General features: G+C 34.4%; 1 protein-coding gene across 1 annotated transcript; it reads right to left on the bottom strand.

The window, feature by feature from the left end:
- Positions 1–17,163: 17,163 nt before the first annotated feature.
- LOC150096588 (protein ZBED8-like) lies at positions 17,164–17,553 on the bottom strand. Its single transcript, XM_090408651.1, has one exon. It carries the CDS (start codon positions 17,551–17,553, stop codon positions 17,164–17,166), a length of 390 nt encoding a protein of 129 aa, XP_090264777.1.
- Positions 17,554–17,913: the final 360 nt, after the last annotated feature.

The raw sequence follows: 17,913 nt of genomic DNA, 5'->3' as shown, positions 1-17,913 counted from the left end.
CCCCGTATTCTATTTTAATGATCCGTATCAACTTCGTCATACCTTATTTCGTCGGTAATGAGGCTGCTGTCAAAATATATCTCACCATTTGGCAACATCTTATTCTTATTAGATGGACTTCTTATCAGCGAGAAACAGAAAATATCAGACAAGAAAATGACTTCGAATTGACTGAACATTGCGTGCTTACAAGGAGACCTGTGTGTGTTGCTTCGTCTATAAGACGCTGACAACAGTTTAGGGAATTTACATTTACGTGAGTAGTAATATTTTTAATCCAATTCGGTGGTTCTTTAATAGAACCACCGAGTTGGATTAAAACAGGTTCGATTAAATGACCGTAGCATTAGTCTCATAAAATAAACGCTAAGACAGACTGTAAATAGTGATAGATAAAAAAAATACCGCTCAATTTTTATTACATCTATAAAGATTAAAATGCACATACGTATTATTTCCTGTAACTCCTTGCTTTTCAATTTGTTAATTAGGTCTACAATATTCTGAATATCGTTTGAGAAAAATATTTTTCGTTGGTTAGATTTATTTGAACAAAAGCAAAACGTAAGGGAATTTTACCAAACGAGTAACATCACTTACTGTGCTAACAGTAAATCTTGGAAGGTTTCGAAATACTTTTTGATCATACAAGTCTGGGATTGCACTTTGCTAACGGTAGTTCAGAGAGTTGAGCCAATATGCTTTTTGTCTCATTATACGAGACTCAATAAACACGAGCAACTAGGAAAATGCATTTAGACTTGTTTTTCTACATTACTTTAAGTACGGTGCCTTTAAATGTCTTCACATATTCTATCATTTTTACATACTAATTGCTTTTACTTTGCTCTACCCTCGTAAGTTGTCCTAGAAGCACAGTCATAGATGAACAATAGGCGAATGAACAGGGTTACTGCTAAATATTGATGGCATTGTGCAATGGAGAAATAGTACCGTAGAAGGTCGAACCCCATGCTAAACACTGCAAGTTTTCTACAAGAACTAATTGATTTCCTAAACCAATATTGAGACATCAGTTTTGACCCATCTGGGAGCATTCTTTACGTTATGAACGTTACAAGAAGCATTTGTATTTGCCAAGTAGCAATTTAAAACGACAATCCAATGGGACAAATTCAGAATACGATTTTCATTTTATTGAACGTTTTTTTTTGCTTCAAATAATATTACAATATTATTATTCATTTAGGATTTTCTGAATATTATTCTTGCTATCTAGTTGCAAACTAATATAATTAAAATAATTATTATTAATTAGTATACCTTCATTAGACAGCAAAATTAATGAAAAAAACTGTTACTATTTCTCCCGCTTTCCAATATTTTAAGACAAAACTTAAAAGTTCATTTTGTCTCTTAATATTGCTGATTTTATTGCTTTTAATTTTTATAGTATGTGAAATCATATGGTTTGTTGAACAGAAGTTAGCAGATTGTTCTTCACTGGTCCACGATAATACACCAAGATATAACGCTGAACATAAAATAGCAACTTCTTCAAATCTCTTAAATCGAAGTGACTCCTGCGCTTTTATTTTCTTGGACAGAAATCAGTTGCAGTTTTAATGGTAAGAAATATTCTCTTATTCTACTTTGACAAAGAAAACATCTTATGTTTTAAACATTTTCTTGGGTAAGGAAATTATATGAAGGAAGAACTTAACATTATTTGTTGAGCTGTAAAATTATATTCTATTCCTATTCCCTCAGCCATACGGCTGGCGAGGGTAGCTATATGCTACCATATTAAGGAGATGATTATGAGCGAGGTGGTTTCCCGTTGCCTTTCTTTCCTTAAATACACTTATGAGTATAGCCGTGTGTGTTCACGGGACCGGTTTGCTTGTTTTGAAGAATGAAAAATCCGAGTTACCGGAAGAAAAAACCCTCCACCTCCGTATGAGACCGATTAACTCACTTTTGGTCGAAAGAGACCATATAAAGGTTCTTCACATCACTGATGGGAATCAAACCCAGGTCTTTCCGACCAAACGGCTTCGTCTATACTGACTGAGCTACGAAGGTACTTAGGAGGTTTATCGGAGGTTAATTATTAGTCTGCATGAGCTACAGAGATAAAAATTATATAATTGAAGTAATTAGTTTGATCATTTATAAAAGGTATTTGAAAAAAATAAATAAATATACGTTTAAACACTTTCAAGTGTCTAGTGTTTTTAATACTTAAACATATTATATAATTTAAAATCTTCAGGTATTTTGACATTTAAGATTAAAGGTTTGTTATGCGCTTCGTATTCTTGTGGTTCTTGCTCAATCACGTTGTCTAATACATCTTAAAAAACTACGTAAAGTAGCTCAGTAAATGGCAGAGGAAATTAGATTCAATGTGAAGCCCCAATGGAAATTGAAATATTCATTTAAATATTGTTCAAATACGAATTAACACAATATGTCACTGAAGTTGAAAGTAGTGTTTATTAAAATATTCTGTGATTTACCTGTTCATATTATTAGAACAACTGATCAGCAGTGTCTATGAAGTTGAATTTCGTCCCTCCCTCTCTCTTGTCAACTGCATATCACCTGCGATAGGGAATCTTAAAAATATTCCGAGTTTCACCCGACTAGCGACGCGTCATCTGCATGTTATTTCAGTCTGTTTTATTTCGTTATGCAGAAGGTTGTGATGCTAATTCGTTTGGTGCTTGCGAAGTCGTCATCACTCCATACAGCCTGCTCAGTGTGACGTGTGCAAAATGATCGATGCTATTCTAGGCGGTCTTCCTGCAAGAGATGAATGCTTTTAAAAATACCTCAAGGTGGAGAATTCCAACCAAATAAGAGTTTCACTCAAATCATCAGTGGATTTAGTATGTTTTTATATTTCTAAACAATTTCGAAATTTTGGTATTTCTCTTTACTTGGTGATTTAGTTGTTCTACAATATGTATGAAACAAATAACCTGAACATTGGTACATATTGATTCATCCATCCCATACCATGATTGGGTTATTTATTTATTTATACAATTATTGTCCTTCTTTCAGTTCAGAATGAAAACATTACGGTGAAGTACTAATTCAAAATACGCCTTTATTTTTATTTATTTATTTTTGTCCTAATAGAGTTACATTTTTATATATTTTTATATTCGTATAAGAAGACTGAATAGATCCCCTTAAGTAAAGAACAACTTGTGCTAGTTTTAAAACACCTGCTGTATTTTTGTATTATAGTATCTCATCTATTAATTATTAGTTTGCACGCTTGAATCCATCAAAACATGCAGCAACTGAAATTCCATTGATTATTTTTTCAAGATTAATTTGAAATTAAGACAAACATAAGGACATCATTTACCCACACTTCGAAAACTGCATGGAGGATTTCATATTTAAACTATTTAGCGAATGCATTTTATTTTCTTGAGTGCATACAAATATCTACTAAACTGTTCATTGCGAATTTTCCAGCTATACACAAACTATGGAAATAAAAAACTAATGCTAAAGTCTTAACTTCAATAGCATCACTTCTTTCTATCTCATCTTCCATTTTGCAAAGTATCTTTCCATCTCTTGTATCTGTCATATTTTTATATAAATTTGTGTGTGTTATACTATTAAATTTTGAAAACACTGGTATTTAATAAAGAGGTATATACTTAGCTTCAATCATTGTTTCTTCTCTTCATACCTCCCCTCGTGTTGGGCATCATTTTACGGAAACATTACACAGCTCCTGTTATGGGTATAATCAGTTAAAATTCAATTGAGACAACTTCATATCATATTAGAAGTTTGACAAGAACTTATATCCATAATTACATGTAAAAGTTAATGCCAAAGTAATGATTGATCGAACACTTACTTCCTGTTTTGCTGACCATTGTTATTGGCATTGAGTTTACTGTGATGTTATTAATATCCGATTGTTGAGTAAGACCATACTTTTCTCGATTGCAATAATGGTTTGATCCTCTTTCTACTCTACTCCTTGTTCTATTTCTTTTTTTACCGTATTTCAATTCTGTATTGAGAATACCAACCAAACATATTTCCATCATGCAATATATTAAGACAATCAAGACAATTAAGACAAAAATATGAATTTCTGACTCATTGTTTATGATATTTGAGCTGGTACTAAAAATAAAAGAAGCTGGTACTGTGGAACGTGTTAAGAACAATGGAAATACAAGAGCATTTCATTATCCTTCTGAGGAATCTTTATTATGAACAAGAAGCTACTGTCAGAACATATCTTGCAAAAACTTAGTGAAAACTGAGTATTTCACTATAGGTAAAGGAGTGCGACAAGGATGTATTTTATCTCTGTACCTGTTTAACTTCCACACCGAATACATTTTAAGAATGGCAAAGCTGGAGGAGTCTTCAATTGGAATTAAAATTAGTGGAAGAAATATTAATAATTCCAGGTATGCAGATGATACCACCTTGCTAGCAGAATGCAAAGAAGATTTGGAGAAACTTATTATGAAAGTTAAAGAAGACAGTGCTAAATATGGTCTTAAACTTAACTTCAAAAAGATAAAGGTTATGGCAACATGTGAACGTAATGATTGTGAAGTAGATGGGGAGAAAATGGAAGCAGTTAACAATTTTTTGCTCCTAGGATCCCGAATTAATAAAGATGGTTATTGTACTGAAGAAGTTAGACGAAGATTATTACTCGGAAAGAAAACAATGACAAACTTAAGCAAGATCTTTAAAGATAAAGATATTAGCCTCAAAACAAAAATCAATATCGTGAAAGCAATGGAATTCCCTGTGGTACTCTATAGATGTGAAAGTTGGACCCTGAGAAAGAGTGAAAGAAGGAGGATAGATGCATTTGAATTATGGGTATGGAGACGCTCACTACCATGGACTGCCAAGCAAACCAATAAATCAGTGATAGACAGAATAAAGCCAGATTGCTCCCTCGAAGCTATGATCAACAAGCAAAACTTGCCATACTTCGGACATATTATGCGAGCAAATGACAGTCTGGAGAAGATGATGATGATGATTGCTAAAGTTGATGGAAGCAGGAGAACGGAAGAACAAGAATTAGATGGGTGGATGGAGTTAAAGAAGCAACCGGAATGCGCTTGGAAATTCTGAAAGATATGGCCAGGGACAGATCTGAATGGAGAATGTATGTTCATAGAATCACCAGGAGTCGAAAACGACCCGATGGAACAAAACTCGATAACAACAACAACAAACTATAAATGAAAGAATTAATAGTTAATTCCTTTCTAGTACTGACTTTATACTTGCAAGTAGTTTCTATAAATGGAATTTGCAAAATCATTTTCAAATATATCTGTATTTTCTTTTCTGACAATGAAAGCAGTTTCAATTTCCTATTAACACATTACGGAAATTACGCATTGCATTAATAAGGAATTACTTTTCTTATTTCGTTATTCTTATTGTTTAGTAATCAACCCAATCTCTGGTAATATTTACATATATATATATATATACTATTAAACTTCTGACTTTTAATTGATCAGCAGATAAAAGTTTTTGCTTTGTCATTGTAAATTAATCGATTATGGAAAGTGTTTGAAAAATGGATGATTTTCATCACCGGTACACACACACACACACACACACACACACACACACACACACACACACACACACACACACACACACACACACACACACACACACACACACACACACACACACACACACACACACACACACACACACACACACACACACACACACACACACACACACACACACACACACACACACACACACACACACACACACACACACACACACACACACACACACACACACACACACACACACACACACACACACACACACACACACACACACACACACACACACACACACACACACACACACACACACACACACACACACACACACACACACACACACACACACACACACACACACACACACACACACACACACACACACCTTGCTTATTGACCGCAGAAAATTCCCTACAAAAGCATCGAGGTTGTGCTTTAGATCAAGGTTCTCAAATAATTGAACTCCAGTCCCTGATAATGATTGTGTCATAATTTTTTGACCTTTCTTTTATGGAATTTGGAATTCTACACACATCCGAATTAATTTTGTATTTGAATTTGCTGTACGTTTCATCACTTTGTTTCCAATGTTTTGTTTTTCTCCAAAGTTGTTTGTTGTTGTTTTGTTGTTTTCAAAAGTTCTTTTGCTGACATCTATAGAGCACTGTATAAAACTGTGGTTTACAAGTTGCGCGATATTTCTAAATGTTACTTTTGTCATGATCATCAGAAAGACTATGCCTCGGATGACAGTGAATACGTTGAGGTTTTAATCTAACATTCAGTTTAGCGAATACGAGGCGGAAGAGATTTTCTTCGAAGGAATCGCAATTGTTTTCTTTCGGAAACAATTCCGATTTCTTTCCCCCAAATTCTGTAGAAAATCCCGGAATTGATATAGATTTTTATCTTAATGACAGATGTTTTGGTATGAATTTTTCAACTCACCCTCTCCTTAACAAATGAGAAATTTTTTCTTCATGAACTACAGTAACGTGGCTGAATAGAAAAAGAATTAATGCTCTGATAAGGTGTTGGTCCTCTCTACATCGTATCTGTGAATTATCTTGTATACTGTAGTAGGTCGTAAGGAATAAAAAAAAAAGTTTCCAACAGGGCTAATTCTAAAAACTCGTATGAGACCGCCTATATGACCAACCTGAAAAGGCTATATAGTGGTTCCTCTTCGTAACCTGGAAGGATTCGGGATTACCGACTAAGCTACAGAGGTGCTGGACTAAATTCTACACCTCTTGTATTCATTGTTAGCAGTTATACCAGAATTTCTACTGAATATTCCTTACAAGAACTCAAAATTGTTTAGGAAATTATTTTAATTATCTTGCAATTTTGGCTGTTTTATTATAATTGTGAGATAAAATTCTAAATTAACATAAATTGAGATAAAATAAAAGATTAAAAGTAACATTTCTAATTAAGCACTTTTTGTTTCAGGTAACTAACAGAATTCTTTCGTTGTTTAGCTAACCTCACATGGGAATTCATCCTTCAATAATTGAATCACGACAGACATTAAATTTCATCAGGACTGTTTCAGTTAAATTTAAATTCTTGGTAATGAAAATCGCCATTATAAAGTGAACAGTTTTGTGCAGTCGATATAAGATTACTCAATGTTACTGAACAATCAATATTTATGCAGTTCCAATGATATAATATTGGATGTATTGGTGATTTCAAATGAAATTATGTTTTCAGTGTATGGTTTGTGATTGATATCTGATCAGATATCTCTCACCTAATGATATTTTACAAACATCTTAGCCCATGGATGGATTTGCACCCTCAGTCTGCTGATTGCAGAATGAATATGCTAACCACTGCTGCATTTATTTTATTTTTATATATTATTTTATTTCATATATTATTTTATTAACATCAAAATAACAATTTGTTTGCCACCTATGGATTATGAGTAAATTTCATTCTAAAGCAAGTGTCCGCCTGTAGTTAAACCAGTGTAACTGACGACACAAAACATTATCAATATTGTGATAATGACCAGACCTCCTCTTTATGTTTCGCTAGAAAGCACGTGAAGGTCGGTTTGTCTATCCAAAAAGATGTCTCCCAAGGCAAATTCCTGTCTCCATCATTTAACGGATATTAGATGGATGATAACGTGTCCTTCCAGAATAGGGCATGTCTTATATCGCTTTGCTGAGCAAATCAGGATTCGTATGGAAACAATTATCCCTAATGATCTTGGGTACATGATCATTAGGGATAATGATCATGTACTGATGTGGAGCCTGAACCATTTCAAATGTTCACTTCTGTGGTGAAGAGATACCTATACCAGCAGACTACGGATATTCTGGCATACACACCACCTTAATGAATCTTTCTATGCAAAATAGATGTATTTTGCATAGAAATACATCTATTTCTATGCAAAATACATAGAAATAGATGTATTTCTATGTATTTCGAACCAAGTCTGAACCAAGGAACCACTCATATACAGTCTTCGGGCTACCTCAGCCTGATTTTGTTTGGCTCTACTCTTACGATGGCAAGTCACCTGAATTCTTCGGTTAAAATGTCTTCCAGTAATAACAAAGTATTCGGCTTTCACGAATTATGTTGTTCTCACTATAGAACATGAAATAGAAAACCACTCCAAAATGCCTCTTTTCATGAATGTTCATTCGGATATACCCCATATTTAAATGATAACTAATCTCAGCTTCAGGTTTTACGTAACATAGCATAATGTAATATTTTTCCCTCCCCAAATTATCGTAATTTTTCTCTTTGTTCCTTAATTTATGGACACCAATGTACATTCTATAATATACTCCAATCCCCTGGAATTCAAAGCTATGGCGAATTGCAGGGGATGGGATCTTTTATACTTTACATTTGACTGTACTTTTTCCTCCATCTCTAAGTTTTATGAAGAGCCACCATAATATTTTGCCTTCTACTTGATATATATTTTCTCAGTTTCTTACCTAAGTTCCCTTACTTTTATTTAAATAATTTCACAGAATACTTCACACTCTTGCACTTTACTTTGTATTCTCTCAGAGAATAACCTACCTTATATTGCCAGAGATTTTCGATAGATGTTTTCTTTTCAATGAGCGCTCCTTTCACTTCCTGAGTTCTGATTTTTCTTTCCTAGCAGAGAACTTCATCATATGCCCTTATGACTGAATCAATATTTTCTCAGGGTTTGCCATTAAATCTTGAAGATTCATTTGTTTCAAATTCTTCTATTTGTTTCTTGAAAAATAGTTGTGCTTTTGAGTTTCCATTTCACCACTTCTTCTTTCGTATCTACTGTATACTTTTGGATTCTAAATCAGCGTGTCGCTATCAACAATAAAACTCGATATGCCTCCATGTAAATGATAATTTATTTAATATTACAAATAATCAGCATTAGTATAAAGAATAATACATTAATTAATACGCATAGTAATTTCTGTTCTGCATTACAGGATGGTATGTAGTATATCTTTTAACTCCCTGATAAAACATGAGAATTAAAAATATGACGACATTTATATATTTATTTAAGATTGTCAACCACAGCGTGATCATACTTACTGAAATGCACGCATCGGAGTGGATCAAAGGTCAAAGAAAGCGTACCGCTGAAATCTAGGAAGTAAATTAAGAACCTGGTGATATTCTGTTATCACTTAAAGGTAACTTGCTAACATAAACATTCATTTCACCTTTGCTGTAATAGTGTGCAGTTAATTATCCTCCTGACTAAAATACCAACTGCTGGCAAACAACTTTGTGTCTGCAATTAATGAATCATCATACTACAACACCTTTTGACCATCAACTGCATATTATTAACGACTAAACAGAAAGAAAGGTGACCGACTCAGTAAGAAGCCGTCTCTTTAGGAGCAGCACCAATTTTATTGGTACTGTAAGATTACATAAGAGAGAGAGAGAGAGAGAGAGAGAGAGAGAGAGAGAGAAGCATAAGTGCAATTCTTTCTGCAAGGAGCTCTAAGAAAAGAACAAGCATGAAAAGTAACTTATTAAAAAACCTCATAGCAAAACTTCCTTCGCTTGTATACAACCCTTATTTTAACAAATTAAAAGTTTTTTTAATGTAAAGTATTGCAGCATAATAAAAGGTGTACTTTATAATAATTAAATATATAATATTATGAAGAAAATAAATTCTAAACTATAGAATTTTTTTTTCTATTCCATTCTATTTTTATACATATTTGTACTTTGAATTGTGGATGATATCGCACTAAGACCTTGAATATAGTTAACAATTTTCCAACTCTTTGATTTTAATTACAACTATTGCTAATTAAATATCCTAATTTAAATAACGTACAAATTCTTCTTGTGTCTTACGGATCTCAGAATGTTTATCCAGAAGATTTGCCTCTAGCCGATCTTCTCCGTGTTTAGTAGATGATGACTGTTGTATTTCCTCGGAAATTTCGTGCGTACGCATAAATAACAGTTCGTTAGGCAATAAGCAATGAGCTGCGATCTCAGGCTCATCCGAGGTTTGTAACAGCTTCTGCTAACACCCCATCGCAGATGCTCAAACATATGATCACTCTTCATCGTATGACGGGATGAAAAGAAAGAGCAACCAATCACCTGGAATGAGTATTTAACTCAGTTCTGTATGCATTACCACAGGGTCTTCCAGAAGCCTTTTCAAGTCATCAGGAATCAAGAAGTGAACTCAATAAATGAATTGCTAGTTGTTTCTGACAGTTTAATATTGCACGGAAAGAGAGAGGGAAAACACACTCGATGGTCTTTTGGAAGAGTAGTAATTGGTCCTTGTAGTAGTCACACCTAATTCTCTCATGATTAAGGGCAACACTAGTTCGGTGCTCCGTATAGCACAAGAGGACCCAATTCTCGTGCCTGATTAGTTTCTTCATTGGCTGTCATGTCGTGCGAAAGAGAAAGAAAACAAAAACCAATATGGAGACGAAGTGGCTTCCCCAATATTATCCATATTGGGGAAGCCACTTATTTCTGTGATAGTTGTAAGATAGCTGGTATTCTTGGGCAGCTAAAAATGAAAGAAACGGAAAAATAAATTCATACTCGGTTCTTTAATATAAGAAAGGCATCGTCTCGCATATCGAGTTTTTTTTTTTTGGTTGGACTTTAAGCTTTTTATTAGCAGGTGACCTCGATTGGGTACAATCGCCGTGAACCTTTTGTAGAAGTAGATTAAAAACAAAATAATAACTACCCACTGTATGCTTCATTTGTGCAGACTCTTTTAGCTTTGTTTGACCATAGTAACAAAATTTGAAGACTAAAAGCAGAAACCATAAAATACTACATAAATTCGTTTTTTTTTCATCAAAAAGAACACATCAAATTAATCATTTAATACATTGAAATGTCTTGATAATTTACAATAGAATTAAATTCTATTCTATCTTCAATCTTCTGATATGCAAAGTGGATTATGAGCATACTTCTTGGATATATAAACAGCAGCATGAAAAAAAAAAAAAAACAATTGCTCATGCGCAAACTTTGAGAGTAAAAGATGCACCAGAAATTCTGCAAATGCGAAAATAATGAGAGCAATTGAACTAGAGATGATAATTTTCATTTATAATGTCCAGTTTGCAATCTTTTAAGTTTTCCTACCCCGGAGACACTTAAAGAGATATTTGGAAAAACAGATAACGTTATAAATCGAATGTCACTACGCACAAAGAGTGGCGTAGAGAGAGATCTCGGCAGATATACCAATCGCTCAAAATTTAGTTTCCTAAAGTGACAAGCTACAAGCATCTCTTTTATAACTAACCTTGAATGATTATGTTTAGGGACGAAAGTAACCGTTTAGAGAATCTGCATAAAGGCATTCATTTCCCTAAATACTCCTTTATTTGTCAGAAACATGACTTCATCTTGCATTCTGCGCAAAGCCGGCCTTGCAAGTTAATGAGGAGGTAGAGTGTCACTGTTCACTGCAAACAATAAATCCTCCTGTCAGCGAGTAGGAAAAAGGTGATATTTATACTGATATCCAAAACATAAGGACGAACACTGTCTCTAAAGATTGCAACCGCCAATTCAGACGAATGAGCTGGTGGAACTTTATATGACTGATGATTTCGAGTAGAAATCATCAGTCATATAAAGCTATACAAATTTTCGAATCGCACGAAAATGGATCACGTGGAAGCATTCAACAGGATAAAAGGCATAATGTTGCGCTAAGCGAATTGTGTTTGTTTGAAGAAGGCCTGTGTGAGATTCCAGAATCTCCGGAATCTCACACAGCTTTGTATCCAGGCTCTGGGCAGCGTTTAAAAACCAACAGAATGAGTTCCAGATATTCGCTAAGAGGTCTCCCTCGCTCTACAACGTAGCATGAAGGCAGATTTTTGATTATGACAGCAAAACGTAATCGACGCATCACGGCAATGCAGCTTACCGGTCTGATCCATTCGAACACAGGTGTAGGTATTTCGTCAAACTGTGGAAAGACGTTTGCGACAAGTACGCCTGAATATACGTGTAATCGGCGTGCCTTTGTCAACAGCTTTTCGCAGAGCACATTTTCAGTGGTGTTCTATCCATCAAAACTGGACAAGATACCAATGGACTAATGTACTCTTTACAGATGAAAGTCGTCTTAGTCTTTCCTGTTTACGTCGCGAGAATATTCTTAATAGCAATAGATACGGCGGTGCTGGGTGATTATGTGTGGGGAAGTATTATGCTTAATGAACTCACCGAGTTAAGTGCTGGAAAAAGGGACTATGACTAATGGACGATATTGCGACGAAGTTCAACGTCATGTTCGATTTTTCAGTGGTGCTATAGGAGAAGAATTCATTATTATGGGTCACAATTCCACCCAACGTCGTACACAGGGAGCGGAGATACTTTTGTTGACCGAGGATATTAATCGAAACGAGAAGCCAGCACGCTTCACAGATCTCAACTGCATAGAACAAAGTTTGTAGCGACGCATTGCAGCTCGAAATTTTCCTCCAGAAAACGAACAAATCCTTATTTTTGCTCTGAAGGAGGAATGGGCTAGTGCCCCAAGAACTCCTGAATCACTTGGTGCTAAGCACTAAGTGATTCAGGAGTTTTCTGTAAGCGCTGTGCATTATTTAGTTTCTGTAAGCGCTGTCCATTAATTCCTTAACTACGTTCTTAGGAAATTTGTATCCTTTGCCGAAACGTATTATAATTTTATTTGTACGAAATTTATAACACAATTTTGTACAATATAATTTACTAGTATGCTGGCAATAAATTTATGCTCCCACTTGGCTGTAATGATGAAAATATTTTGCATATATATATAGATAAAATGTAGTTCCACCTTAGCTTTTGGACACCAGTGTATTTAAAAATGAGGCTGGTGTTTTAAATTCCCGTAATTCCAAAAGATGTTACGCAGGATTAAATACTTAGCGATGTCTCATAATAAATGACTTAAGCCTAATTATCTCATGGTATACATTAACAATGAATACAGATTGTCAAGACAACAATGTAAATATTTAACGTTGAGCGATTACCTAATTGTTCAATTCTCCTTATATATACCCCTCCCCCCTTGAAGGGAAAAACAGCTTCACCTGCTTTATTTCTCAAGGATATGGCGAGTCGATAAAATTGTCCATTGCACTGAAACATTTAAAATAGAATAGTTTCTATCAAGATGTGGTTGATACTGACAGTTATATAAGCAATATTTGCATATCAAAATTTGTAACACACATTTCTTTATATAACATAAACTCTCTTCATAAATGAAATTAATGTGATAAAGCCGAACAGTTCTGTTAAAACCTCCTGGATTATTTACTTCAGTAAGAAGATAAGATATATTTAAAGTGGTAAGATGGAAATGTATATTAATAGGTCTTATTGGTATTATCCAATATGTTAGAATTAGTTGAGATAAAGATGCGTAAATAACAGATAGATATTATTATTATTATTCGTGACACCTCCAAGGAGTCCGAAGACTCATCGCGGGAGGACACCTAGAACCGTCTCAACTACTACACCGAACCTCTACTACGAATCATCTCCATCAACACCATCTACCGCCCACCTCCACCACTACCACAACTAGTATTTTTTGTCTGTAAATTGAGTGTGTTCTGAAGGGCCGATTTGTCTGTATGCGGGATGAAAAATTCGAGTTTCCGGGAGAAAAAACCCTGCTACCTCTGTATCAGATCTGCTAACTTACCTTCGATTGAAAATCGTCCAGATAAAGATTCCTCCCGTCGCGACGAGAATCGAGCTTAGGCCTATGGCAATCGAAGGGCGCAATGTACAGTTGTTCTTCCAATTGTGCTACGGAAGTGCTAATATATTCATAAAGATACCCTATTGTTTATCTAAATAATATTTGTTGCTTTAATTGCCTCCTTCTAGCTTAATGATTTCTTCTTGCATCACTTTGTTAAACTCCGATTCATCCAAGATTTCTCACGAGAGTATTAGCGTGTGCGATGTAAAATACTGTAATAACTTCCTTACAGCAAAGTTTATTATCCTTACTGTTACGTCTCGAGCCACTGTCTCTAGTATCCAATAGCCACATGTGCAGTAGCTAACACACACACACACACACACACACACACACACACACACACACACACACACACACACACACACACACACACACACACACACACACACACACACACACACACACACACACACACACACACACACACACACACACACACACACACACACACACACACACACAGAAAGAGAGTACTGCAGTGCCATAAATGCCATATATCTCTACGTGACGGGCATGTCTTACACACGTTAACGGCAAGAAGTTTATGTGCATGTGAGTGCGCTCACAGAATTCCGTCTACGAACTTCCTGTGTCTGTCAGGAAGGAAATCAACTTATTAAAAGAACCGAATACTTTTTCTCCATCCCCACATAATAAACGTGTAGCTAACACGAACACACTAAACTCGAAACCTTTAGCACTTTCTGACGACCATGATTAAAACGGTCTACTTAATTGGTGTGTGCAAAGAGCACGTAAGAATTTTATATTCTCCAATCAAGAAAGCATCAATTATTTCTCCTTCCTTCTATCCTAGTGTTGTTAATAAATAATGGACTTTTTAACATGACACGTAATATTTACTATACTTAAGATTAATTGCAATAAGTGTGTGTGGAAAATAGATCAAGTTCACTAATCGAAAATAATGAAATAAAATTAACTGCATTTCCCAGCTTTCATTTCAGAGTGGTGAGAAATTAAAGTGTAATATTTTTCATTACTGCAATTTCCTGATGTTCATAAAAGAAGGCAAATTCCTAGTCCGTTTAATTAGTCGAAACAAAGTGTGTTTAGGCAGAAGTAAAAATTTCTCTCCTCTATTCCGTCTCTGGGGAAATCAGCAGTAGCTGTTTCATCCCCCACCTACTTAGAAAATTTGAAAGTAATTATAATTTTATCTCGGTGAAGAAATAAAGTCTCATTTGCTTAGATTTGCGAGAGATTTATTCTCGGATAAATTCTCTCTCTCTAATCTCTGTCGACTTATAAACGGTTGCCACCTTACATCCTGAGAGACGCTGTACCAGGGCTTTTCAAACTTTTCATGTTGGTGACACACGTTTTAGACAAAAATAATTTCGTGGCACAGTAATTCAGTCTGATGTGCCTCTCATGAGTCACGTGGCCAGATCAGATGTAGTTTAAGTATATGCTTTTACAATTATATTTTGTATATATTTTAGAAGGTTTATTTAAAAATCTCTTCCTGTTCATCCGATGCCGGGTTAATAAAAATTCACTATTTATAGTAAGTGATTAATCACTTACTCCTTTTAAAACTGATCCCTTTAAAACTATAACAAGCAACTCCTTTTGATATTTGATAAGATCAAATATCACATAACTCCTTTAAAGGTTGCGTGATATAGTTAGATTATACTCTTGTCTTGAGGACACGACACAGTCTATTAGCAAACCAGAGGTTAAACTTGTTTCACGACACAACCTATCTCATGGAAATCTTTCATTTTTATTAAAAATATATAATACAGTATGATCGAATAAAAACACATCAAGTGAGCTGAAATGATTCTCTCTTCTTAATTTTTCAATGTATTTAATATAGGGAAAACAGATTTCATAGCTCGCTTGTTGAGTTTTTTCGATCATACTGTATTTTTATATATAATAAAATATACAAAATAAAAATATTTAATATATTTATATTTATTTCGGAGACTAATGGCATTGTTATAAGAAATAGAAAGAAAAGAAAGAAATGTATAATAATAGAATTTTAATGAGATATATGAGCTTCATAGGATGAACACAGCTTTTCAATATTTTGTGGAATAGTAGATAAAGACACTCGCATTTCGTCATCAAGCATTCGTAAACTTCCACGTTTCAATGTCTTCAAGTTTGCCATCGTTGAAAAGAATACTTCACAGATGAAGTATTCTTTACAACGATGGCAAACTTTTTTTTATAGTGGAAAACTGCAAAAGAATTTTTAACGCTTTTTTACCTATGCTTGAAACACGAATCCAAACGTTGTCTAAATCACACTCTTCATACATCATTAACAAATTTCGATCATTTATTATTTCAGCTAATTCTTCTTCAATAAGTGACAAGTTAATCGTTGCAATTGAAATAAAAATGGATTTCTGATCCAATCATAGTCTTGTATTTCACTATTTGGGAAATAGTGATGACTTTTCTGTCCGAGCATTGTTAAATGGTCAACAATTAGTGAGCTGATATCCCATTTTAGTTCACAGTTTGCAGTTTTGGAAAACATTTCAAAATTTCCTTCTTTCACTTTCCTTTTCCAAATTTCTATCTTGTCTCTCATAGCACAAATTTTATCCACTGTTGTTAAGATATTTTCTCCTTTTCCTTGCATACTAGTGCTTATTTTATTCAAGTGTTCAAATATGTCAGCAAGATATGACAATTTTGTGCACCATATTTTGTTTTGAATTAGATCGCAGAATTCATTTTATTGATTTTTCTCAAAACGTTTAAGCATCATTTCCCTCAATTCATATACACGACAAAGCACTCGACCTCATCACAGCCAACGAACTTCTGAGTGTAGTATAAGTTTTTTAAATTTTGCCCCCATATCTTCACAAATTTTAGCAAATGACTTGATTTAAGAGGTCTACTTTTAATGTAATTGACCATTTGAACAACTTTGTCCATAACCTTTTTTAATTCATTACCAGTGTTTTGTGCGAATAGTGCTTCGCGATGTAAAAAGCAATGAGTAATTATAATATTTTCATTCTCTTTCTTTGCTAAAGCTGTGTAACCTTTTGTTGAACCAACCATTGAAGGAGCGCCATCTGTGCATATTCCTACACAATTTAACCATAACAAATTATTTTTCTTCATGAAGCAATCTGCTGTTTTAAATATATCTTCGGTATTAAATATATAAATATATATATCTAGTTTTCATTGGAAGTTCTAGACAACACAAGAATTGCTCAATAATTCTATTAGTATGAATGAAACATATAAAAACGAGTAATTGCGTTAACCCACTGACATCTCTTGATTCATCTAGCTGCAATGTAAAATCATATTATCGTCTTGAAAAATATCTTTTATTTGCAGCTTAATGGCAGCAGACATATCTTGAATACGTCTTCCAATGGCGTAATCTGCCAAAGGGATTTTATTAAGTTCTATCTCAAATTCAGGCCCAAACATTGTTCGAACAATAGCACAGCAAGATTCCTTTATAGTGATTTTGGCAATAATGTGTGGCTCCTTGCGTTTGGCAATTATTTGAGCAACCAAGTAACTTGCCTTTTGAGCTTTCTCTGATGTCTTCATTCTCTTGGTGAACAATGTAGACTGCTTCTTTATAGATTTTGAAAATCCAATAAAGTATTCTGACAAATGACTGTGTTTTGAGGTAAAATGGCGCTTGAATTTATTTGGTACCATACTTTCAATTGCAAGTATCACCCCTCAAACTAAATACTGGGGACAAGGATGGCTTTCATTACCAGAAAATGTCAACCCCAATTTCATAAAATCTTATTGTATACCGAGGCGTGGAAAATTTCCTTTACACTACTTCCGTATTAATGCAGACCGTTCAACAGTCTATTCTTGCGTAGTTTCCTCTATAGTCGATACATTTTGTTCATCACAAACGTCACCTTCAGCTTTTCTTTTATTAATTAGAAACGTATCCATTTTATGGGTAATTCAACACCAATTTGATAAATAAAACTGTGCGAATTTATTGTAAAGCTTTAACAGTAACTAAACATAAAATAAAAGCACCATCTCTTCGTTTAT

Source organism: Typopeltis vanoorti, chromosome 18 (assembly GCF_054136105.1).
Source record: "Typopeltis vanoorti isolate ZY-2024b chromosome 18, IOZ_Tvanoo_1.0, whole genome shotgun sequence".
NCBI classification, from domain to species: domain Eukaryota; kingdom Metazoa; phylum Arthropoda; class Arachnida; order Uropygi; family Thelyphonidae; genus Typopeltis; species Typopeltis vanoorti.
The sequence above is the reverse complement of the archived record's forward strand: the minus strand, read 5'-3'. Positions and strand labels throughout refer to the sequence as shown.